Consider the following 25,518-nt stretch of genomic DNA (forward strand, 5'->3'; position numbering starts at 1 on the left):
TGAGAACTGAGAATTGAAAACATGTCACATGTATCATGTTATGTGATAAATATTCGTCACCACAATTTCTAGTAAAGGGTGCCATCTAGTGGCCAGTCGCAGCCCAACCCGATTAACTGTACACCAACAGTACATTTTAAATGGTTCCAAACAGTTACTACATTTTAAACTATTTGACATTTCTTGAATATAATACCATATTGACCCTATGCATTGCAACATATGTACCTCTCCAGCAGTCAATCGTCCCCACAACGTTTGACTAATTTTTAGATATGAGGCTTTGGGGATCAAGGGGTCCTGTAGGTGTTTTCAGCAGTGAGCAGTTCCACACAAATTATATCAGTTGAGAAGCTGCATGCCTCATGAAGTAAAATTACTTTAGTTTTTTTATGTTTAACCTTGTTCCCTTCACTTCATTTGTAATTCTGAACTAAGTCATCAAACTTCTTGTCACATCGTTTTCCTTTTGTATTTTTTTAAATGAAGTGGGCACCTGCAGTGACATGTAATCACATTTATGTGGAGTTCAGGTTTGGTATTTAATCCACACTGTATCTGATGTGAAAAAATATAAGCAGGCCTGTATTAGAGCTGAAGTGCTCAGCGTGTAGTAACTAATACAAAGCACAACATAACAAGGCACTCATTGTACTTACCAGGAGGGATTTAACTGGCAGATTAAGGCCTTGGATGAGGCAAGACAAACCAAACGAAACTGGTAGAGAGCTAATAGCAACCCTCTAATAATAAACTAGAAGAATATCATTGGCTGTTGTGGCACCCTGATAAATCTGCTATGGAGATTAAGGCAAAACAGGCATAAACGTGGACAAACTCTAGGTTTGTAAATGTCTCTACTGAGTTTGTTTGTTTTTGTCTGTTGGCTGAGGTGTGTCTTGTCTGTCTTGGCCGACTGAAAGGTGTTTTTCTGAACATATAGCCCCCAGTGAACAGCCACTGTCATTTCTTATCTCAGCAGCTGGGTGGAGTAAAAGTCGGGTCAGCTCGTACCAAGTGCAGTAATAAAGGGGATTTCTCCGGCAGCTCAAGTATTGAATGAATTTGAGGAGAGCAGGTCAGTCCTTTGGAATGAAGCCTGGATCTGAATAAGTCTGAAGTTATCTCAGTGATGTTGTAAGGACAGGAAATCAATGTGCCTGGCGACTGGATGCTGTTAGCTCTGCCACATGGAACGAAAGTCATACGTGATTTATTTTCATTGACACCTCTGTAATTTCATTTCCTCAGTTTTTTTTTTTTTTTTTTTCTGGTTTCAAAGACATTTGATGAAGTAGGCTACTGGAGGAATTGCGCTCGTTTTAATTGGCAAAATGAGTGATAATATGCCAGCTTCACTGGACAGTGGCGCGCAGGACACGAAGGAGAATGGTCCTCATTTGGGAGCGAAAGGTCCTGATACCGCGGACCAGATTGAATGCAACAGCATCCCAAACGGTGAGAGCGGCTCTGCGGCCGCCACGCGCCTGTTCAACAAGCGCTGGTTGATCGTGTTCCTGTTCAGCTCTTACTCTCTGAGCAACGCGTACCAATGGATCCAGTACGGCATCATCAGCAACATCATTATGAAGTTCTACAACGTGGAGTCCTTCGCTGTAGACTGGCTGTCCATGGTCTACATGCTCACCTACATCCCCTTCATCTTCCCGGTCACCTGGCTCCTGGATAAGAAAGGGCTGCGGGTCACGGCGCTGGTGGCCAACGCGCTCAACTGCGCGGGAACATGGATCAAGGTGGCCAGTGCCAGACCCGACCTGTTCTGGGTGACCATGCTCGGACAGTTTGCAAGTTCCCTGGCCCAGGTCTTCATCCTCGGGATGCCCTCCCGCCTGGCGTCGGTCTGGTTTGGCGCTGATGAGGTTTCCACCGCCTGCTCCATTGGAGTTTTTGGAAATCAGGTGAGTTAATGTCTGATGCTCAAGGGAAAGTATCACTGCAACAGATCTCAATATTCTGTTTGATTTGTTTTTGTCCAGAAAACCCCCAAAGAAACGGTTTAATTAGTTTAGTTTGACCTGAACTCATGGCTGGATTAAACTCTTTGGGGGGAAAGTATATACCCCTCCTGATCCTCCATGTGAATGACATGGAGTGGGGCTTGCATGTCTGTGGGCCCTGGGGCAGTTGCCATGCCTAAACTTGATCAGGACAGTCATTTCTCACCTGAATGAAAAAATACATGAGAGATTCCTGGACAGGGACTCAGACCTCAGGAGAAATATTTTAGTTTAAGTTAGTCAACCAAAACCAACCAATAGTGACAGAAAAGATTCTGATAATGATCCTAGACTAAAGTGTGAGTGGTGGGATACTCAATACATGAGTTATGGCCTAACTGCTGTCCACAATCCCTATTTACACTACTTGACTAACATTTTACAATACCCCCATTTTTCCAGTTTTATTGAAATTTAAGCTGTTCAAGTCCAGTGAGTAATTTTACAAAGGTACAAAGGTAAGTGGTGAAAACGCCCAGGTCACCAAAAACTGAAACATCATGTAAATAAGGATTAGGGAATTGGTTAATTTACAGCTTTCCTGCAGCAGTGGAAGTAAACGAAGCCTTGAAAGGTCATGCAAACGATTCCAACAGGTGCAACCACTTTTGCTAACGAGGTGTCTATAGTAACAAACTGTGTCACTACAACCTCTGATGCGTTACCAGGGCAATACTGCACTGCAGGAGGTAGTACTGTATATTACCATTAGAATGGTGAGAAGTAACAAAGGTCGACAGACTGATTGGTCAGGGGTTCGTCCTACAGCAAGATAATGACCCAAAACATTAGAAGACCTTAAACCTCATGGAGCTGGTTAGGGATGAACTGGACAGACGGAAAAAGCAAAGCAAACAAGTGCAACACATTCATGGAAACTTCTGCACCAGTATTGGGATGAACTCTTTGAACAATATCTGATTCCAGTCATAGAGAGAACATCACGCGTTTTTCATCACTCACTTGAAGCAAGACTAAGAACACAGGATGTTACAGCTGTCAACATCCTGATAAAATTCCAGACAGCCTCTCTCTCTCTCTCTCTCTCTCTCTCTCTCTCTCTCTCTCTCTCTCTCTCTCTCTCTGTGTGTGTGTGTGTGTGTGTGTGTGTGTGTGTGTGTGTGTGTGTGGGCTGACATGGTAAAGCTTATCAAAATATTTACAGCACGTGCTTACCTTGAAAAGGTTTATCAGGGTTCATGGATTTTTTTTAAATTTTCGGACACATTTTGAGATCTGTTGAATCAATGTATCATCTTCATGTTCAGCCTGCAAGCAAACAATCTTCACTGGTGGAAGAAGTACTCAGACCCTTTACTTAGAATAAGTAAAAAAAAAGAAAAAGAAAAAAGAAGCCATTCAAAACTGGAACAACAATATTACAAGTCCTGCATTCAAAACCACACTTGAGTGGAAGTGCAGAGGAACAGCAAAATACAAGTTTCAAAGCTAAATGTGGTGGTTCTGCCGAAAAATGGCCCCTGTAGCTGATAAGTTCATTACACATAACATTGTTAGATATTAATACTGATACTCCAATGATTAAATTGCATTTTATTGTTGTAGCTGTGTAGCTGAGGTGGAGCTAGCTCCAGTGGTGCCCAACCTAGGGGTCACAATATTAAGAGGCAGATGATTAATGGGTTACAAAAGAAGAAAAGGTTCTGCTACACAAATGTGTATCATCTTATCTTTTCTGTTGTTGGTGAAATATTGGATAACTTTACCTCTTTGGCCTCAAAAACTTACTGGAATGAAACTATGTGGGATATTTCCTGTAAGGAGGCACCAGCCACAAAACCACTGGTTTAATCTTTAACAAGATATTGCATTTTAGAAGCTCATTATGTGTTTTTTGTGCAAAATTTTTAATATGAAAAGAAAGTAGCTAATTTTAATTATCAAGAGAGATGTAGTGGAGTATTTACCTGTGAAATGAACAGAAGTAAAAAAGAAAAAAACTACACCAGGCCTACAGCTTAGTAAAACCCGGGTTCAATATTTAACCTTTAATTCTTGTTATTGATGTTCAAAGTGTAAAAGAAAAACAAAAAAACATTCTGTTTACTTACACATTACTAACTATTTTTCATAACCAACTCCATACACAATTATTTATGCAGGAAAAGTACTCCTTCTTCTTGCAAGTTATTTGTTTTGAGGGTGGCAACCAAATGGGAAATGACGTGATTACTGTCGGCACAATTTCGCCATCTTCTGCTGGTGCGGTGCATTGATTCAGTGTGTACTTTATAGTAGGTATGTCAATGCTGCCGTTTCTCCAGGTATGGTAAACTGATGGTTCTTTTTTTTTTTTTTTTTTTTTTAGGCTTTCTGTATGTTTTTGTGCGAAACTGTTCTCTCGGGAATAACAGACTGCGTTAAGGGTTTATTTATAGCTAAGTTACTCACGTCTCTTCACTTGAAGGAAGCGTAATTTGATCGTTGGGGCAGCTTCAAGCCCGAAATACCGAAAGTGTGTTAGCTGTGGAGCAAAATGAGCCTGGGATAGTTTTATGGTCGATCTGTCTACTGTAACTAAACGTATTATTGTGCTGTTTTTATGGATATGAGGCGAATGCGCTGCCAACAAAGCAAACTCGATAAGCAACTACTGTACCTCACACTAGATATGAAAACACCTATTACCGATAACTGTTCACAGTGTTGTGCCGGAGTATTTCCTTAAACCCGCCTGAGAATACTGAACGTGAAGAGCATTTGGGGCCGTAGTTTGAATATCTTGACAGGAGTGTTGGTTCTCCCTTTCTTCCCTACACTCCTTCCATTCATGGATTTGCTCCGTGCAGGCAGAGGTGGTGTAGCTGGAGGTTGGAGACGGCAGGGGCACTACAGTACTGCCACTGCCATCGGAAATTTCCAGCCTGTTCAAGGTGCTGAAGACCCCCCCCCCCCCCATCACAACAACATAGAGAAAACTGGGGCTGCAAGTCACTCACTTATTTATCTACAGCATTCTTCAATGTGATGACTGGAAATAGATGCAAAAGAGCCACACTGATGCTAAAGAAATATATATTATATCCATTACTAACTACTAAATGACTATTATTTCTTTCAGTTGTGTTATTTTCCAAACTACACAGCATTAAAAGTTAAATCATAGTGTTAGCATTTTAATGAAATATTCACTTTTTGTCTTACAGTGTTTTGAGTGAATAACCAAAAGTCAACTCATGTTCTTTTAGATCGAAACTTATCAAAATAATTTCACAATGAGAAACATAAAGGTAAACGATAAATGAATGACTAAATAAAGAATAAACTAGGCAGCAGTTTTCTTCATTGCAAATAGCAAAAAAAAAGGCCATTACAAGTTTCCAGAGCTCATGGGGACTAACAGTCTAAAACCTTATACGACCATAGAAGACTAAGAATACCTGAAGTGTTTGCATCTGAGAAGCTGGAATCGATCAGTTTTGACAGTTTGCTTAAAAAATGTTTGAAATGATTATTCGATTATTAGGATAGTTTCAGATTCATTTTCTGTCAGTCAAATAATCAGTTGTCAGACAAAATATTTGCAGGTCTGCTGCTCATGAAACTTTTGTTATGAACATTTGTGGTATGATGGAAGAATATATAAAATGAAATTACCTCAAATCAAAAGGATAATTTTGCTTGTTCAATATTGATACCTTGATCGATATGATTGTGATAATGATGACGGATTGTCTTAATTATGCCACAGTAGTAAATCTTTATCAAGAAAAAACATCTCTGAGTAAAAAGGGTGACAACAAGCCCCAGTTTCCTCTATCGTTGATTGCTATGAACCCACTATTTAATGTCCCAGAGATTATCTCAGCATCATCTTATTTTAAGCATCTCGGTAGACTGTCAGTGAAACATGTCAACCCCCCGTCAGTCCTGCAGTCCTGTGTGTGTTATCTTCAGTAACATGGACAAAGGTCAGAGGCCATATCCTTCTCTTTCAAGGGCCGAGTGCTTTAAACAGTTGAGGCCTCCACATGTCATTTATATACTATAACTGAGACATGTATTTAAGTATAGGCATTAATCTAAGTTTAAACTCAGGGAGAACTGACCTCATCTAATCATTTATCACAGCGACTTACCTCTTATGTCAGTGCTTCTTTGTCCTTATTTATTACCAAAAACCCAGAGGCTATACTTGGCTCTTCAATTAATTATTAATCAACTAGTGAAGAAGCATATATTTAAATGAAATACCATGCTGATTATGTTCCAATCAATATTACACATATATCTGAATTAATTATATAAATAGTTGTAAATGTATCCATTGCAGGCAGGAAACTGAAAGGCAATGATATGATTTTCATTGTTGTGGCTAATGATGGCAGAAGTAAAGGCCCGGCAGAGCATAACCAGGAAACAAATTAACTGTCCTGCAAGTCAGGAGGACAGTACAGTGTATGAATTTCTACAAATAAACTGATCCCCTATGTGGGAAACTCCTATATGTGTACACATATATATACAGTATATATTAAAATCAAGTGTATTGGTATGTGAGCCAAGACAACAGAAATGACAGATGATGTAATATAAGGTCATTGGGCATTAGTAAATCCAATTTATGAACCACAAACACTCTACTTTAATAACTGGGCTGCAGACAGCAGGATACTGTCACACTGTGTTTGAGCACAGAGGCCAGCTTCCTCCTAATGGCCACAGCATGAAAGCAGTCATTTTAAAGAAGTGTAAAACTAGTAATACAGATTGATAATCCACTGTTAAATGTTAAAAAATGTATTCCCATATTTTGATGGGAGAAGGTGATAACTGCATTTTGCTGCAGATTTAGGTCTATATTTACTCATATCTGCACCTGCAGACTTCCTTTGTATTGCATGTTTGCTGACCACAAACATTTGAGTCAGTAGTTTCATGCTTGAAAAATAACAAAAATGATCCTTTGCCTTTGGCCTGTCTGCGCTTTAAGTGCTTGTCAGTTGTCTGATGAACTTGCAATCTTTGTTAAGCAACACACTCAATGGACTTTAGCTCCTCTGTGCACATCTATATGTGTGAGTGTCATGTGCCTAACTTTAGCAATAAAATCAAGTTTCTCTCATAGATCGTTTTACCTCAGTTTCACGCTCAGAACCTGCCAACCAGGTTGTAGTTTATGCTATGACAAGTTGGGAGGAGGAGTTTGAAATGAGAAGTAAGACTCAGGTATGTAGCTGTTGACAGGCATCAGATATTTCCAACACAGCTCATCATATTTAAACTGCACCCCAAATTCACCTCTGCTAAATCAAAAAGAGTAATCATCGGTAATCTCCATTTAAGGCACGGCAGGCGAGCTCATTTATGATCAACAAGCAGGAAATACCTGCTGGGTGGAAGGGGCGAGTCAGGTGAACTGTGGCTGTGTTAAGAAAGCACACACACAAGGAGAAATATTTGTTCTTCCTTCCAGCCTTTAAGTGCCACAGAAGCCTGAAGAAAAAGGGAAGAGTTTCAGTGGGACCGACATGAGCGCTCAGGATGATTTCCCTAACGAGTGGATGGACGGCCATGGCAAGGACAGGGGCAGCGACTGTTCTCCGACAAGAAGAGTGAGAACAAGTTTGGGGGAGTACAACTACCACCTGCCACTGGGAGACAGCAGTGACACCATGGAGAATTCAGTCCTGGACACTGCACAGCTCTTCCCACTGATGGAGACCAAGTTGTACAAGCGGCGCTGGGTCATGCTATTTGTCTTTAGCGCCTACTCCATGAGCAATGCCTTCATGTGGCTGCAGTACAGCATCATCAGCAACATCTTCATGCGATTCTACAGCATTGACACCCTGGCCATCGACTGGCTCTCCATGATCTATTTCCTCACCTACATCCCTCTCATCCTGCCTGTCATGTGGCTGCTGGACAACCGGGGCATGAGGGACGTGGTGGTGGTGGGGTCCGCCTTCAACTGCATAGGGGCTTGGATCAAGACGAGCACGGCCGCGCCTGAAATGTTCGCCATGACCTTCTTTGGCCAGTTTGTGTGTTCAGTGGCCACAGTTTATATCCTGGGCATCCCATCCAGACTTGCGTCCTTGTGGTTTGGGCAGCAGGAGGTGTCCACTGCTTGTTCCATTGGCGTTCTTGGAAACCAGGTGTGTCTCTGTTTACCTGCTGGATTCAGAAAGTCTTTTGCAGTGTGTGTTTAGTGTTCTGCACTTGCACTCTTGGTATTCAGAGACTGTGTGTGTGTGTGTGTGTGTGTGTGTGTGTGTGTGTGTGTGTGTGTGTGTGTTTGTCACGGTGAGAAAACGAAAGAGAGCTCTATCATCTTTAACACTCTTCGTAACGTATCTGAATGGCCACGTGTTAAAAGCAGGCAGGCACATATTATGTCATGTCAGTGTCTGCCTCCTTTAATGTGTGACTGTTCCTATGAATTCTGTTTCCAACTTTCTTCTTGAGTCAGCAGGTTTAACAAAGTGAATCACTCTCTCTGCCGGTGGAGAAAACGTATGACTGGTGGCCACTTCAGCTTCCAGCGACAGCGAGAAAGAATCTTAGAGAAGTGATGCATGTTAACTTGCAGAACTAAGCACTTCTTAGTTTCAGGCTTTCTCCCACGTTTTACTTCCTTAAAACATACAATATTAAGAGTCCAGTGTTCTTTTGAAAATATGAGGTGTGGTTAGTAACCAATCTTGCTTTAATCTACGTAAACCAAGTGTTGTTATTGAATAACCACCCCTCACACCTGAACTCAGACCACTGTTGAAGAATTATAAAAAGGTTTCAGTTTTACCTGTGTTTGATTTTGTTTACAACATACACTCACGTGTGTGTGTGTGTGTGTGTGTGTGTGTGTGTGTGTGTGTGTGTGTGTGTGTGTGTGTGTGTGTGTGTGTGTGTGTGTGTGTTTGTGGGATTCGTTCTTCCTAGCCAGGAGGTTGGCGGGTGAGTTCTTGAACTGTCTACCTCTGAACAAGCCCCCAAATACTAAAACATGTACTAAAGGAGCTATTTGTAACTTTTGATATTGCTACATAGCTAACATTAGCATCAACAGCTGTTTACTCATCAGTCTCGTCAGTTCAGCATCAAACTTCATTCCTTCTCTCACCAAAAGCTCTCTCCAGAAGTGGAAAGCAACCCGCTTGTTTTGCTTCTATTTTTATCACTTCTTTTCTTTTACTGAAGTTGGCATGCTAACCAGCTAGTCCCGACTCGGCCAGTCCATCTTGTCACTTTCCGATACTGAGTCACTGAAGAGTCTGGTCCGTAGGACGTATTATAACCTCTTGTCTGAATGCAACGATAGCTGAAGCTCTTGGCAAGACTGGTAAGTAAACAGCTGTTAATGCTAATGCTGCTGTGCAGCAATAGCAAAACATACAAATAGCTCCTTTAAAGCTACTAAATCATCTGAAACTTAAGGTAATGGCAATTTTCAGCATGTCATTGCCCATGTCTCTTTCACCTTAGAAGACCAATACAAATGTTTTGCAGAAGAGTGACACACTGTTTTGAAGGTTTTGATGCAACCTTTGATGCAAGGAATTTCCAAAGGGAAGAATCTGGCTTCATGATTAAATTTACCTTACCATTATTCTTTATGTACACACCAGTAAAAACAGTCAGTGGCTAGAGCACAAGGATAACAGTTCCTATTCAGTAGTCTATATATGGTTCCCTTGTGAACTCACCACAATCTACTATGCTTAACACTAACATAACATACACATAACATAACACTGTGCATAAACAGAGACCATCAAAAGACGCATGACCCCACTGATGCTCTTTGAACTCTGAGGCCAAACTGTTTTTTCTTCATTTGAAGTGTGTCCTCTCTCACCTGCGTCAGGCCAAACACTGCATACCGGTCATTGTCATGCAAGTTCTTGTTTTGTGCTTGAGTCCCGTTCCCCGCTGCTGAAGATAAAAGGACACATTGTTGTTGATGTTTACTCGCTCACCACGACTTTATTCCTTTGGCTCTGGTCCCTAAACCTGATGCTTCCAAGTTTTCAGGCTGAAGTAGTTTACATATCCCCTTGGATGTTTAGAAATAGTTCACATTAACAAAAAGTAGGTAGGATTTCCATAAAGGCCTGCGATGCTTTGAAGATCAAACAGATCAACAGTTTGTGTGCCAACAGTAACTTCATAAGAGAGGACATCCTTGATTTGGACCAATTGAGAATAAGCTTGTTTTGCATTTTTGACAAGTTATCAAGACCTGCTCTACTTATCAAAAATGCACAAAAAAATAGGAATACAATGTGTTTTCTTTGCTTTGGATGTGTGAGAATGATTGAACGAAGATGACTCTGCAGTTACTCTGTTGAAAAACATCTTTTATAGGCTCCTGCGAAAATCTTACAAAGCTTTCTCTAGCAAAATGACCACAAGGTAAGTTAATGATTGTTCGAATAGCTCATGTTAGATATGTAACATCAATATAGTGAAGTGTTAAGAGTGTCTGTCTGCTGGAGAGGATAACATGGGCAGATCTATAAACCGTGGTGATTGTAACGATCCCGGAGGTCTGAAGGGGTCTGACCTTTTTGTTGTGCTTGCACGCATCAGACACTGTTCACTGGTTTGTTCCTCCTGAAGGAACGTGTCTTGTCACTTTTTGCCGTTTTCCTTCTCTCACCTTTCCCCTAGAGCGGAGGGACCTCGGCTGGTGTCCCCTCTGGAATGTTCTTGAGGCAGTAGGAAGCTGAGGAAGTGGGCACTACTCATGTGGTATTCAAATTTGGAAAGCTTAGTACCCCCCCCTGCCACCCACCACCCCACCCCCCCTCCCTTCACCTCATTTGTTTCGGATCCACTAGAATTGCTGAGGAACCCTGAGGGCCGGGTTTGGTACGGGGGTTTTAGAATAGTCAGACGGACGTTGTATCTTCATGTCAATCAATTCTTTAACATCCCTGCTTTGACATGTTTTCAATGTAACCATGTCACTACATAAGCTAAATAAGCATATACTTCTCATGTGTTTATAATAGCAGGTATACCATCACTCATACAAATTTTGAGCAGTCAAATGTCAGTTTTCTTTTCTATTTCTTTATTTCAAGCTTTTTTCTGCTTTTGTAGTGATGCTTTCCCCCTTTAATTATGTGTGCATGTGGGTGTGTGTGTGTGTGTGTGTGTGTGTGCGTGTGTGCGTTTGTGTGTGTGTGTGCGTGCACGCGCGTGCATGTGTGTGTGTGTGGTCGTCAGCTGAAGGTAGAACATCATTTTTTCATTTTGTGCCTCTCACCTACAGATGGGTATCGCCATTGGGTTTCTGGTCCCACCCATCCTCGTGCCTAATGTGGATGAGATGGATGAGCTGGCGCACCACATCAGAATCATGTTCTACATCAGCGCTGGAGTGGCCACCGTCATCTTCATCCTTGTGGTGATCGGTAAGTCTTCGAGGGAAGACGACTATTCCCATCCACAGGCTCACAGAGTGGGTTCAGAGCTGTCAGGTGTTTTTACCCCCTCATGTAATAGTACTCCACTGCAAATCCCTTTCAAAGTCATATAGCTCCCACAGTCACGGTTGTGAAAATGTTTAAAGCAGATAAAGTCATCTTGACAGTTTGTGGTTTCCAGTGGTAGTGACTGGGGCAAAGCTGTTACCTCGCCTCACCTCCTTTGTCCCTCACAGTAATGCCAATGGGATTTGACATTTTTAGTTAGCATAGCAATGATATTTCCAGATTAGAACACCAAGAGTTCCCTAGAACAGTTTTTACAACATTAAAGTTCATCGTTTGACGTATAATTTTAATCATTTCTATACGGTAGAGCTTCTTATCTGGTTGTTGGGCTCCTCAGGCAGCACTGCTGGAAAGCTGACTCTCCCTGATATGTGCTTTCTACTGAAAACTAAACCGCATTACAGTCCACTAGATGAGCAGCTGCAGTAATTGCTATAATTGTCCACCTTTTGATGAGATGTGTTCGGACACGATGTGAAATACAAGCATGAACTCCGGGAGTCATGGAAGTGTTTTATGAAATCATCTTCACCCTCAGCTCTGTTAAATAAATCCTCCTTTCACCTCCACGGAGGACTAAAACTCGCTGACAGTCAGAGAAACGTGGTGAAGCTTCACCATTTATTTCTGTAAGATGCTCAATGGCTCAGAAAAAGATTCTTGGTCTTCAATCAGAGCTTTGACTGTGTGTGAGGACAAAGTTTCTCTCTGTGATCAGTGGGATTAATTTAGTGCGGATGAGATGATTTAAATCTGAGCATGTCATTTTGTTGATTTAAAAACGTATGGAAGAAGTCTTTGGTCCCGAGTAGTTGACATCACCCACAGCGAGCGCACATTTGTTTATTCTTAATTAACCTTTGCTGGTAAAACTGAGCCCCCCGCAGCCCGTATTAATGCGTCCTATTAATCCCATCTCTGAGATATTAAGTGCAGTAAACACAGTAATTTAATACAGATTGCGAATGCTTCTGCCCTAGCTGGCTCTCCCACAGCAGCATGTTGGCTGCTGTCCTCCACCTCCTCCTCCTCCTCTCCTACATCTCTCTCTTCATTAGCTGCTATCCCTTCTTGACCCTCTCTTGCAGCTTCAGCTCCCACAGTAGCGCTGGTTGAAGCCTGGAAATATTCAAAACAAATTAGCTGGATAGCTAATCACACTGGTCAGAGTCCTCAGCTTTCCCACGTGTGTTTTCTCACATTTCTCTGTTTGGCTAATACCTCTGGTTCAGTCTGTCTTTGCTGCTCCTCAGGATGAAGATTTCATCTTGATTGAGGGAGAAAATATTCAACATTTAACATTAACCTTATCCACTTGCACAAGCAGTCGATATGTTAGCTGTCTCTTCAGTGTGGAAAGGCCCACTTAAGGCTCAACTGTCCTGACCTTTGCATGGGGCTCACCCTTGGCCTTGGGCTGGGGTCATCTGAACTCACTGACCTCCCCCACTGACAGCAGGCCTGGTGTCACGAAGGAGGGATAAAAAAAACCACATAAGCTATTTGACTAAAGCCAGCAAAGGTGAATTAAAACAAAACACTGATAGTGGTTTGTTTATTTAGCTAACTCGTTAGGTTGGCTTATTGTCAACAGGTGTGTCACACAGATGATAATTAGCTGGCGAGTGCAGCTGAGCATGGTGAGGTCATCACTTATGACAGTGCAAATGTTATAAAGACTGAATTATCTTATCTTCAGAGGAATGTCCAGCCCTGGCTTGTTGGTATGTACAAGCATACACACACACACACACACACACACACACACACACACAAATACATTTAGCTTCTAGTTGCTCTCCTTCCTGTTAGTATGACCTCCGGTGTCAGTCTGGGCTTTCTACCCCCTGCTGATACACTTTCTCATCTGAATGAAATGCCTGTTTGTTTTGCTCTCAGATTATAACGTCTCATTTCCTAAATACACACATAACTACCTGAAATGCTGTGTGTCTGTATTGCAGTGTTTCAGGAGAGACCAGAGATCCCTCCCACGCAGGCCCAGGCTCAGGCCAGGAGCATACCCCCGGATGAGTACTCGTACACGGCTTCCATCTTGAGGCTGCTGTGCAACAAGCCCTTCATGCTCCTGGTGGTCAGCTATGGTGCGTATCATCCTGCTGCCTTAATCTATTTGTACTTCCACAAACAGAGTGGTGGACCAGGAACCTTATGTTTAATGACAACTTATCTAAAGGAACAGGCCTTTTGATTAAAGTTCGAATGACATTATGACAGATGATCTTGTAATTGTTTCAGCGCTCATTAAATGGCCCCATAAAGAGTTCAAACATTGATCCAACACATACCATGTTTCAGAGGGGTTAATCTCTGATCTCACTGCTAATTCCCTGACATAAAAGTTCCTTACGTGGCTTTAGTTAGCTGTTATGCTTTAAGGTCATAACATCCTTAGTTAGGGTTCGTTCTAACCCTAAACAAGGAGGAGGAAGTCCAAGTCAGATCAAGATGGTGTCGTGACATACTGGTGTGTCTTTATGACATCATTGTGACACGCAGATCACCCCACCGTCCAGCATCTCATGTTTATTGCCTATCCAGGCTCGGATGTTGTTGCATTATCGGGGTGAAAGGTAACAAAGATGTAAAACCCTCAAAATAGATGTAAATAGTTGAAGCTGAGAGTCACAGTCTTAATCAGCTGGTGCGCAGATATGAGGATGTGTCATCACAACACATGGACTTATAATACGCTGCCTATGTGTAGCAGCGATCTAAAGGTCGTTGGATGTTGCATTTTGTGCTCAAAGGTCACTATTTATTTATTTATTTGGTGACCATGTTAATGATTGACAGTTTGAAGAATATGAAAATTTTGGTAAATGATGTGAACGTTGGCATTTTAACGTAACACAAAATGATGTTGGTTGACATGTGTTTCAGTATAAACTGACTAAATGCTAATAATCAAGTAATGACAAAGTCTAAAGGCTACTTTGAACTTATTGTGTGAGGTTATCTGCAGTATTTTTAGACGGGTGGGAGTGGGGGGGTGAGGTCCCATCTGGACCCTCTCCTTTCCCTACAGGTGTTCTCAGAATAGAGACAGGCTTTTTTAATTTGTTGTCTGCAGGCCTGAATGTCGGCTGCTTCTATGCTGTTTCCACACTGTTGAACCGGATGATCATCGAACACTATCCTGTAAGTCCCAGTGTGTGCGCTGGAAAACACACGCTACTGCCTTTCTGTCCTGTATTTCCAATCAGATTAGCTTTTACTTTGCTTCACTTTCTGTGTTTCTTTCTTTGACTCAGTTCTTTCCTTCCTCTCACCTGCACTACCCTTATATCATACCATATCCCCAGAGTCAATGGGCCCAGCATGTGCATTAGTGTGACTTCCTTTGACACTAGTAGCTATAAAGCTGCCAAACAGATGACCCTGACTCAGATAACAGGAGTCTGGGAGTCTAATTGTTATCACTCAGAGCTTTCAGGACAAGATAACAGCAGGGTGCAAAATGTCACAAATGTCTTATGTCGACTGAAAACCAGAAATGTCATTGTTTTCAATCACAGGGTGAAGAGGTGAATGCTGGGAGAATTGGTCTGACCATTGTCATTGCGGGCATGGTGGGGTCCCTCATATGTGGCATTTGGCTGGACAAGACGAAAACCTACAAGTAAGATAAACACTGTTTGCTATTCATCAGCGCACTTTGTAGAAAAACATCACCACACTGAGTTTAAGTAATTCTTCCAGACACTGAGAAGGAACCAAGAATATCAAAACATTCCCTGTGGTTTTTCTTCCTTTCACTGACGTCAGGAAACAGCGTTCCCTCTAATCATGCTGCTGCAGTCTTCTGAAACAAATAAAGTCTGCTGACCTTCATGTAATCCATGGACATTAACACGATTTGAAATTGGTTGTTTTCATTTCCTTTCATCAGAGTAGTCCACAAGGTTCAATGTGTCATTAGGGAATCAATGATGTACAGCTGCTGAGCAAAGAGGTACTTTGCATGAAATGCTATCGCAATGACGATGCTAACGTGGATATTTAGCAAGTGTAATGTTCAGCGTGTTCACCATCTTGGTTTAGCATGCTAACATGCTAACACTTGGTAATTAGCACACAAACCAGGGTAGCTGTACATTTATGTGCTTCAGGCGAGTCTACAACATCAGAAAACTGGAACCTCTGAGAGGAAATGCTCCCACGTGGGTCAACAGTCACTCTTACTGTAGCTGTGCTTTAAAACATGGCCTCCTTACATGAATGTCTTTCAAAGCAAGTCACAGGAAGATGTCCAAGTGAATTAAAGGTTTTTGCTCAAAGTGGGCACGAATGAGAATCCAGCGGAACTGAGTTTTATATCTGAAGTCCCTCTCTGCTTATCTGAACCGACAGGCTATACTCTGCTGGTCCTCCCAGGTCGCAACTCAGGCCTGGTGCCACTGCATTAAACATGGAAAACAGTCATAATGCAATCTTAAAAGTGAATATATCTGATTGATATCTGATTGCTAATGTTGCCGTTCAACCAAACTTTTGTTTTGATTAAGTAAATCAACATTTTTACTTCTTATTTTGACAAAGTCTCTGGGTGTTAAATATTTGCTACAACAGCTTCAGTCATCTGGCATGCAAATTATTATGATTAGAAAAAATCCTCGGTCCTCAGATTCCCTACATGCCATTTGGATGCTTAGCTGTCAAAGCAATCAGGCCCAGATTTATGTTGTTGACCCTCTCACTCCTATTGTCCTACATGGGAGAGAGTCAAAGGACTATGTTATATTAACAAAAACGTTTTGCAGCAATATTTTACGCGTGGTTGTACAAGAGACCGCTTCACCAGAGTAAGCCTGTTTGTGCAGATGTCCCGGGGTCCCCAGTGACACAGGAGTATTGTTGATAGTCAAGCACTACCCTCAACCAGCAATAAGTTAGCTGCACAAGGTTTCCTGTTATTGGAATCCGCTTAGAGGAAATTTGAGGAATTTCAACTCAAGTGAGCCAACCATCTTAAAACATGAGACATCCATCTGAAAAAGCGCAGTTTTTGTAATTAACACAACAAAAATTGCACTAAAGTTGGGTCATGTTGCTTTTGCTTGCATTTTGTTCTATAAATACAGAAAAGCTCTTGTCAGATTATGCCAGAGGATTTTCTTTGTCTGATCAGCTTTGGCAGGAAAGTAGCAAACGTGGGCTTTGTCACAAGATCCAGATTCCTAAACATTAATGTCAATGTCAAATCTGATTAAATTGGACGTCTAAGATGATTTGGAGTTATAATAGCTTTTTAGAAACGCGGTGTTCTGTGAGTGAATACATATGACGGTTAAACATGTTGTCACTGTGCTTTTTAAACAAAATGATTGATATCCTCTCTTTTCAGACAGACCACCCTGCTTGTGTATCTCCTCTCTCTGATTGGCATGCTGGTCTACGCTTTCACCCTCAATCTGGGTCACCTGTGGGTGGTGTTTATCACAGCCGGAGTTTTAGGGTAGGTAAAGATTAAAGAGTAGAGGTCACAGAGGTCTTGCACATCACGGCCGGGGATTGAAATTCACCCCTAACAACCTGCAGAATGTGGGAAAAAATTTACTGTGATAATTTGGTTATTCTCTGAGTTTGATGGGAACCCTGGAATATGAATTTATATCATACACTTCCAATGATAATATCTTATGAATCTAGCAGTTGTGAGTAATAGTTTTTATGATTAATGGTCTCTTTTGGTAATAGATATAGATAGATATAGAGAGCTTTTACAAATGGAGAAATAGAAAGTTTACTTAGAGATGTCTGATGACACAGTGTTATATATTATATATATATATATATATATATATATATATATATATATATATATAACCCTGAGGTTATGATGAACTGTGTCTGTCATGTTTGATGTTCACAGGTCTTCGCTGCTCTAAAGGTTTTTGGTAATAATGTCTGAAACATTCTGGTGAAGCCGTATGTAGTTCACATTCTCTGTGTTGCTCATCTGGCATGAGTGCTGCTTTGTCAGAGCAAAATTAACGCTCCTCCGACTCCCCAGTCCACGTGCTATGTCCTTACAATTATTGCTATTTATGGTAAGCTGATTATGCCCGTAACTGGTTTCCATAGCAATTCCTTTGTCTGCTTTTCATTTCTGAAACCCAGACAGGATGTATTATACAGCAATATACACTTGCCCTACTTTAACATTTGTGGAGCTGTTTGCTGTTGCTTGTTGTGGATGAAAACAGTTATTGAAGTTGAGGAATAAACTACCACAGCTCTGTTTTAGCCCCTAATCTGACCTTCGGTATCTGTCTGCAGCTTCTTCATGACAGGATATCTGCCTCTGGGCTTCGAGTTTGCGGTCGAGCTCACCTATCCAGAATCAGAGGGAACCTCATCTGGACTTCTTAACTGTTCAGCTCAGGTCATTAATGTCAACGTGATTAGCCGTAGAGACACAGGGTACATGCATGTGACAGAGTATAAAAGAGGTTGGTTTGGGTTTGTAATTGTGTTGTTGTTTTTTTTAAAAACTAATTTCAGATCTTTGGAATCATTTTCACCATCTCTCAAGGGAAGATTATTGATAAATGGGGCACATTAGCGGGAAACGTCTTCCTGTGTATCTTTCTGCTAATAGGAACAGTCATGACAGGTAAGATATTAACTCCTCCTCTGTTTCCTCAGCATACCTCTCCTGTAACGGTGCGTACAACACATAACAACTTTCCAAACCGCAGTGAACATTGAACTCATGTCAGCTGTTAAGCACATACATGCACGTGATATTAAAAAGGCACTTTGTGTTTAACTGGTAGAGCTTGGTTGTTAAAGCCATTGCTGGTTGTGTTTACAATCCTCAACTAGGGGGTTGTATCTTTCATAGGATAAGGTCGCCCCCTAGTGGTTGAGTATATAATCACATTGTGTTCAAGACAAACGAAAAACTAGTTGATATCATTTATCAGAAACTATGTTTTTTGTATTAAAATAACATACCATCATCACCTTCTAAAGCAATACTTCATCGTATATATTGGGTGCACATTAAAACTCATACCAACATCCTATTTCTCTGACATAAAAAAAAAACCTGCACAACAACCATTTCAGAGTTGCATGAAAACCCTGTTACCATTTTGTATGGAAATGGAGAATTTAACTTGTTTTTAAGATTAGGATTAGTTCAGTCCAGGAATGTGTTGTCCTTGATTTTCTGTTTCAACCTAAAATAGATTGAATTACAGAAGTCACTACTGATACTACTACTACTGATGTTTTTTGTGCCGACATAATACGATGTATCCAGCTCTACGTTTAAATAGAAAGTCCATCAATGCCATAACTTCCATTAAAAAAAAAAACTTTTCCCTCTCCCTCTCCTCTGTGCTCGTCACAGGATTCATCAAGTCTGACCTCCGACGGCAGAAGGCCAACCTGCAGGCCGAGGTGCAGACAGTGAGTGTAAGTACATCTGTGTGCGCTAGATCACCGGTGGGATCTTCACATCCCTGTGGAGAGGGAATGTGTTAGATACCGTCCCGGCTCTGGGCTGAATGTGCTCTGCTGGCTGCTTCTCTGCAGTCCTCACAGTGCAGCGCGCCGCTGCAGGCATGCACACGAGTGAACGCAGGGAACGCACTGCTCCACTGGTGGAAACTTTCTTCTCTAAACTCACTAAAAAACATCCTCTGCTCTCAAATGCTGATTGCAGAAAGCACAACTCTGCTTTTGTCTGACAGCTCTCCAACTCACTCCAACAAACCGCATGTTTACAAACCTCTGTTATGATGTCCTAACTTCGGGTTAACGGTTGCAAAGTTGCGATTTTCTACACTTTCATACGGGTGCAGTTGACAGCTGTCAAACAAATCTGTAATCTGTACTGATCAGTTTTATAAATCACTGTAATAGTGGAATAAGAGCACACACCACAATCCACTATTAAAAAACACAAAGCTGGTTTAATCTTCTAGTTATTTGGTGATTATCAAAACAGTGGTCAGTGGTTCACATCCATGTGACATATCACATATTAAAATTCACTGAAACAGAAAACAACAGTCAGTGGCCTCCAGCTGCTCAAAATCACCTCTGAAGTTTTAACAATGAATGGCACATTGATGGAAAAATACTTCACGCTGTGTGGCTTCTGTTGCTCACTCGTTGCCTTCTTGTTTGAGAAAAGCTTTGGGGCCTTTTTATTTGCTGCTTTTCCTCGTCCTTCTTCTGTTGATGATATTCCAGCTCTAACAATACCTGGGCAGCTACAATGGAAAACTCCAACAATTCTGCACACTAACAGAGCTTAAATAAGACCAACACTGCTTTCTTTGTTTTGTTAATGAGCCAGTTTTGTTAAATCGTTAGAAATGAGAAAGGCAGATAACTAATGAAGCTGTTGAAGATTAATAATAATAGATGAGTATATTGATCTATATCTAAGATATGTCTGAATAAATAATGGCAAATAAATCTTCTAGGTAAATGTTTATTAAAGTTACATCATATTTAGGATATTTTACTTCAAACTGCATTTAACTGCCTTTCCTCACGTAAGGCTGATGAAGCGGCTGCTGAGCTAGCACACAGGTAGCAGGCAGTATTAGTATTAGTTGGCTGTGCAGGGTTTGGTGGAGGCAGACGTGGTGTTGTGGTGTGGAGGAGTGGGTGGAAGATGAGGTGGCCCCCTCAGGTCCCCTCAGAGGTGTGACGCCCAAGCTATTGTTCCAGCCTACAGGGTCGATCTCATCAGCGCAAGACTACGGGGCCACAGCGTGCAGCGGCCCCTGGCAACGTCAGTCTTGACATAAACCTCACTAAAACCAAAACACACCTGCCAAGGTACGGGCACACACACTTCTCAAGCTTCAGCATCAGTAATCCTATACCACACACACACACGCACGCACGCACGCACGCACACATGCACGCACACACACACACACATACACACACACACACACACACACACACACACACACACACACACACACAATCATTTGACAATAAACAATCTTCTAAACAAATTAACACAAACCCCATTGTGTTTCAGTTTAAACAACTACAAGATTTATTTATTCTTCCCAAAGGCAAGACTGGTGTGAAAAATACTTGAAGTCATTATGAGTGAACTGCAGCACATCCTGCTCCACTACACAATCAGCTCTTAAATTAAACAGGTTTCTGTGGAATAAAACAATTCATTCATCCTGGGAATTTCAGCGTCCTGTAAAACAAATACATCTTAGGAAAAACAAAGTTCTACCAGGTGTGTTTTTTTTACATGAATGTTTGTTGTTTTTTTTTGCTAGAACCAAAGCACATTTTTAATGGAAATTTTAAAGTCATCATTTCCCATTTGTGATTAACTGACAGTATTTACTAAGAGGTTTTGATAAGAACATAATTTATGGATTATATTTATTTGATGCAAGAGGTGAATGAGAAGTTTTGAGTTGTTTCATACTAAAATGATGTACAGCATAATTTTCATCGATGTTAATGTTCTGTTGTCTTCCCGAATGCTGTGATGAGTTGAGATTTTGTGTGTTTTGATTAAAAACTGTTGTTGTTTCTGTCATCCTTTACAGAAAACCACCGCTGATCTGGAAGGAGGCGTCTCTCCACCTGAAATCCTGAAAGAGGGGAAGTTATAAAGAGGACAGACGTCAATTCTGTCAACGACATCATGTACAGATAAAAACAGAAATACAACACGCATTAACGTGCACACATCGTCACAGAGTGAAAAAAAGCTTCTGTGAGGACAGCTGAATCGTACTGAACAGCCCTCTGTGGGGCTGATGTGAATGACCAGCAGACCTGCTGTACAACATGATGTACTGTATGGGCGTCACGGTAGGCATTTCACATGTCTTGTTAGCGCAGTCCAACTGCCGCTTTAGTGACTCAAGCATTACTACACTCTTTAACTTAATTTAACTTTTTACTCTTTCCTAACCTTTTACTGTCCCCCTCTGATTAGTGTTAATGTTGTGCTCCATGGAACTAATGAGCAATATTTAAAGTGAGTGTTCCTAATATTGGACCAATATTGTGTGTAACTGAACTCAGTCTTTACATTGCTGAAGGTATTCATTAAGTGTTCTGTTTTTTAGAATATGCATCTTAAATGCAGATTAAGGACTATGACGTGATCTTCTGTCATGGCAGTCAGGCAACCCCTCTGCCTGCCATTCAGGATCACATGAAAGTCTGTACTTCTGATAACTGCTGATTATAACTATGATCGATGCTGTGCATCTGAGTACACTTTGGAAGGTCAGTTTCGTCCTTGTTTACTGTACGCGATCTCTACAAGGAGACATTTGTTGATGAGCATCTGGAACATTAAGAATGTCAACACAGCACTAAACAGACAGAAAAGGCAAATTCGTCTATTGCCCTTGTCATTTTGCACAAGAAAATGTTTTTGTTTGATACTCTTAGCTTGTAAATTTGTTACTGAGAAATGTAGTTCATGCTATGTAACCAGTGTTTGTACAGTTTATCATTAATATGTTGTACTAGATGAGTTGTTGCTAGTTGTATGTATTATGATCATGTGATTGTGAGAAGTGCTAATTATTACTTCAGTGGCATTTTTCTGACATTTTACAGTGCTGTGAAAAAGTGGAGTTTTTACGCCTTTTGTATGCTGTAAATTGATTTTTAGAAATGGGAGTTTTTAATCCTGAATTACACAGTATATCAGTAGTGTTTTCTGTAACACTTAAATATAAAGAAAACGAATCAAGCTAAAACAAATCACTACATTACAAACATGACTAGATGACTCTCACTGGATAAACTCTAAAGTTAGTGTTACTGAATGTATTTTTTGGATACAATAAGGCGAGCATGAAAATGTATTTTTCTTCTAACCTTGAAGATTCTCACACACCAAAGTGAGTGTGTTTTCCACAATTGAATCCATCCTACAAAACCAAAATTAGCATCGTTTGTTTCTGAAAATAACAATGAAAGCACCTCACTCAAGTCCCTCCCAAATATGAGATCTGAGCAGCATAGGACATTAAACGTTTATCAAAAATGACGCAAAAATACAATTACACCCTTGGAAACAAGACCTCTAAATACTTCTCACAACTTATTTACTGTTTGAGCTTTAAAAAAAATATCTAATTTCCTTATTACTGAAATAGAGTCAAATCATTTCATTTTTTAAAAAGGGTTTTATAGGATAATAATTGTGCAGAAATTGAAGGGGTTTACAAACTGTTTCACAGCACAGAACAAACATTAGAACAACTGCTGATAGAAGTGTTTGTGATACCTTGTAATGAAGAACATAGTTTTGTACTGTACAGTCATCTGAGTTCTTTTGTAAATCATGAATTTAAAAAAAAAATGAATAGGAAGTGATAATCTACTGAAATAAAACAATCAACATTCGGAGAGAAATCCGCTCTGGGTTATTTCTGCAGTTATTTCACTCAACAACACCACAGTCATGACCACACATTTTAAAAGGCTCAAAACAAAAACTCTTTTTTTATGGCAAGTTTCAATTTAAAACCTCTGAGGTTTTTGCTGAAACCAGCACACATCAACCGCTGCAGTGTAACATGACTGTATATTGAACTGACTCTGTCAAACACTTCATGATTGCACTATCAACTAAAATCTCCAGTTAAAAACCATAAAAACCATGTATATAGTCTTAATTAAGCAGGACAGTAGGAGATGAAAGCACATCCACATCTCATGTTCTTCAAGGCAAGAAGCGACACACTACAACCAGTCCACTTCACAGCTGTCTGGTGGTGTTGTTAGTGGGTTCAGTGGAAAACAACAATCCTAAATCCAAAACTGCTGGGATTCAGTTACGTTTCTTCTGTCGTGCTCCGACTTCCTCTTGTGTCTCTGGAAAACACTGGAATCCAATCAGCATTCCTATGACAGAGAAACCTAAAAAGAAACACATTGATGCTCTTAGGATTCTTTTATTTCGCATTAATAATGTTAACATGTCATCTAAATGTGACTTTTAAACACACTACACCATTTCAATTGTGAAAAGTGATTTAATAAAAGTTACGTATTGATTATTTAAGGCATAAAGAGCCATACTCACTTGCCACAATGAGAGGTGCCATGACCCCAATAGTCAGAGGCGCAGTTTTGTAGATGAAGGCCTCGGACAGAAAGTGGCCCAACGCCAGCACAAACGTCCACAAGGTGATGTGGTACAGCCTACAGGCGACAGCATAGCACACACTGTGAGAACAAAATATATAGACTGCCAACACAAACAAAGTTCAGGAAGTGAATAGCTGTCTTACGTTCTGTTCTGGATATCAATGGCACAGGCACAGCGAATGATCGATGACAGCAATGTCCAAATACCAAATGTTCGAGCTTGGAGACCATTCACTGTGGAAACGGGTAGAAAAGGAAAAATCAGGAATGTCGGAGTTAAAAAAAGACAAAAAAGGAAAACAATATCATGATATAGCCATCTGTATATCCCATGTCTGTTATTACTCTATAAAACAACCAGAAGAGAGCAAATCTGCCTCATTGCAACTCATTTTATTTACAAAATTGAATAAGATCCCGATCTATGAATCAGTTGAGCCTACATTAAAGACAATATTAGCGTATCACAAACTCTATATTGTAACCAGGATGTGTATGAATATGAAAGCTGGTAAGTAATAGGAATTGAAGTACTGAAATGTTAAAGATGTTGAGTTTGGGGACATTTAGAAACAGTGTCACCTTTACACTGTCTGTGATGTCATGTTTCTTAACTATAATGACCTTTTACTACATAACTTTAATTATCAAATAAGATTTAGGGTACTCAAATAAAAAATGTTTATTTACATAATGTGATGACACAAAAAAAGGAGCGTATCTCCCACTACTCAGTGTCCTTATCAGATTTTTTAATACTGTATTGGTATTGGCCTTAAAAATCTTGTATTGGTGAGGCTCTAATACTGAAGGCTGTTGTTACTGATTGTTTACATAAATATGATATGATATAGTTGCTTTTGGCCTAATGGTGGTGGTATCACATAACACTATATTTGGTAATCCGAACACCTTAAATGTTGTCTTAAGAGCTGCATGACATAGGTTGTTTTTCTGAGTGAGATATGTGATGATATGATATCTAACGTTGTCATGCTGCAGTGTCCATTAAGTTTTGACAGCTTTGCTCACCAAACTCTGGCGTGCCTGTGTAGAGCTTCTCTGACAGGAAGCTGTGATCTCTGAAACTCTGCACGGTGTTTCCCATCGCGATGACGGACACCATCACCAACCAGCTCCGCAGGACGTTCAGAAAGCGACTCATCCTGTCTGTCTGTCTGTCTGTCTGTCTGTCTGTCTGAGAGAAGCACCTGTCAGGGAGGACAAGTCAGTCTGTTCAGTGCACATAGCAAGTAGTACAAAGCAGGCTAACGTTGATATAACCTTGTTAATACCATCAGTGAGCCCGAATGATGAAAAAGTAACACGAGTGGTGCATGTATTTACCTGGATGGTATCTATCAAGCTACAGTGTGACCATGCTCCTGTCCAAAAAACAGGAATATTAGATGCAAAACAGTAAAATGGGACTCGAGCCAACCCAGTATGGTGTTATATTTACAATGGTAAATCTTTCAATCCTAGACTGTGGGGTTAACCAATAAGAGAGCTCGAAGAATGACTCCATGTAGTCGCCCCATTGATATGATTGGTCATATTCAAGCATTAAGGTCCCGCCTACTTTCTTCACTAACCAATAGAAATCGCACTCCCGTCACCTGTAGACTGTAGGCTAGGCTGCGTTTAAACAAAGAGTTCTCACGGAGCGAGAGGATTCTCTGTATTGATTTATGTATTGGCCAAATCTAGTTCGGGAGAGGGAGTGAGGAACCCCGTTTTCAGCTAAAATATTTAGTCAGAATTGCACAAAGTATTTCAGGTTACACACTGGTACCATTCAGTAACACCGAGTAACCATTCGTAACATTTTAAATATTTTATTTCAGAACAAATTTTATTTTAGTTAAAGTAATACGGTGTAC

General features: G+C 40.7%; 2 protein-coding genes across 5 annotated transcripts; one reads left to right on the forward strand and one right to left on the reverse strand.

Annotated features, from left to right (window-relative positions):
* The first annotated feature begins 97 nt into the window (after positions 1-97).
* Positions 98-22,888, forward strand: flvcr2a (FLVCR heme transporter 2a). 4 transcript variants are annotated; one of them, XM_056393384.1, is made up of 12 exons: positions 4,240-4,303; positions 7,456-8,140; positions 11,263-11,404; positions 13,450-13,590; positions 14,580-14,647; positions 15,025-15,128; positions 16,854-16,964; positions 17,789-17,894; positions 18,014-18,125; positions 18,870-18,934; positions 20,204-20,314; positions 21,064-22,888. In XM_056393384.1, the coding sequence occupies exons 2-11, from the start codon at positions 7,511-7,513 to the stop codon at positions 20,276-20,278; spliced, it is 1,554 nt and encodes a 517-aa protein (XP_056249359.1). In that variant the 5' UTR covers positions 4,240-4,303; positions 7,456-7,510; the 3' UTR covers positions 20,279-20,314; positions 21,064-22,888. The 4 variants fall into 4 exon arrangements, with proteins under 4 accessions (XP_056249362.1, XP_056249361.1, XP_056249359.1 ...); XM_056393387.1 differs by lacking the exons at positions 4,240-4,303; positions 7,456-8,140 and adding an exon at positions 98-1,919; XM_056393386.1 differs by lacking the exon at positions 20,204-20,314 and having other exon boundaries at positions 4,239-4,303.
* On the reverse strand, positions 22,504-25,117 carry erg28 (ergosterol biosynthesis 28 homolog). Its single transcript, XM_056393390.1, has 5 exons — positions 24,983-25,117; positions 24,668-24,846; positions 23,779-23,869; positions 23,571-23,689; positions 22,504-23,404 (listed from the first exon to the last, which is right to left on the reverse strand). Exons 2-5 carry the CDS (start codon positions 24,798-24,800, stop codon positions 23,316-23,318), a joined length of 432 nt encoding a protein of 143 aa, XP_056249365.1. The 5' UTR covers positions 24,801-24,846; positions 24,983-25,117; the 3' UTR covers positions 22,504-23,315.
* Between the last annotated feature and the right edge of the window lie 401 nt (positions 25,118-25,518).

Source organism: Seriola aureovittata, chromosome 13, assembly GCF_021018895.1.
Source record: "Seriola aureovittata isolate HTS-2021-v1 ecotype China chromosome 13, ASM2101889v1, whole genome shotgun sequence".
Lineage (NCBI taxonomy): Eukaryota > Metazoa > Chordata > Actinopteri > Carangiformes > Carangidae > Seriola > Seriola aureovittata.

Excerpts from the sequence above, each read along its gene's own strand:
- flvcr2a (XM_056393384.1), top strand. The coding sequence starts at position 7,511 with ATGAGCGCTCAGGATGATTTCCCTAACGAGTGGATGGACGGCCATGGC. Across the intron at positions 17,895-18,013 it reads TTCTTAACTGTTCAGCTCAG|ATCTTTGGAATCATTTTCAC; the intron begins GTCATTAATGTC and ends AACTAATTTCAG. Across the intron at positions 18,935-20,203 it reads CCGAGGTGCAGACAGTGAGT|CCTACAGGGTCGATCTCATC; the intron begins GTAAGTACATCT and ends CTATTGTTCCAG.
- erg28 (XM_056393390.1), bottom strand. The coding sequence starts at position 24,800 with ATGAGTCGCTTTCTGAACGTCCTGCGGAGCTGGTTGGTGATGGTGTCC. Across the intron at positions 23,870-24,667 it reads CACAGGCACGCCAGAGTTTG|TGAATGGTCTCCAAGCTCGA; the intron begins GTGAGCAAAGCT and ends CCGTTTCCACAG. Across the intron at positions 23,405-23,570 it reads GGCACCTCTCATTGTGGCAA|GTTTCTCTGTCATAGGAATG; the intron begins GTGAGTATGGCT and ends GTTTCTTTTTAG.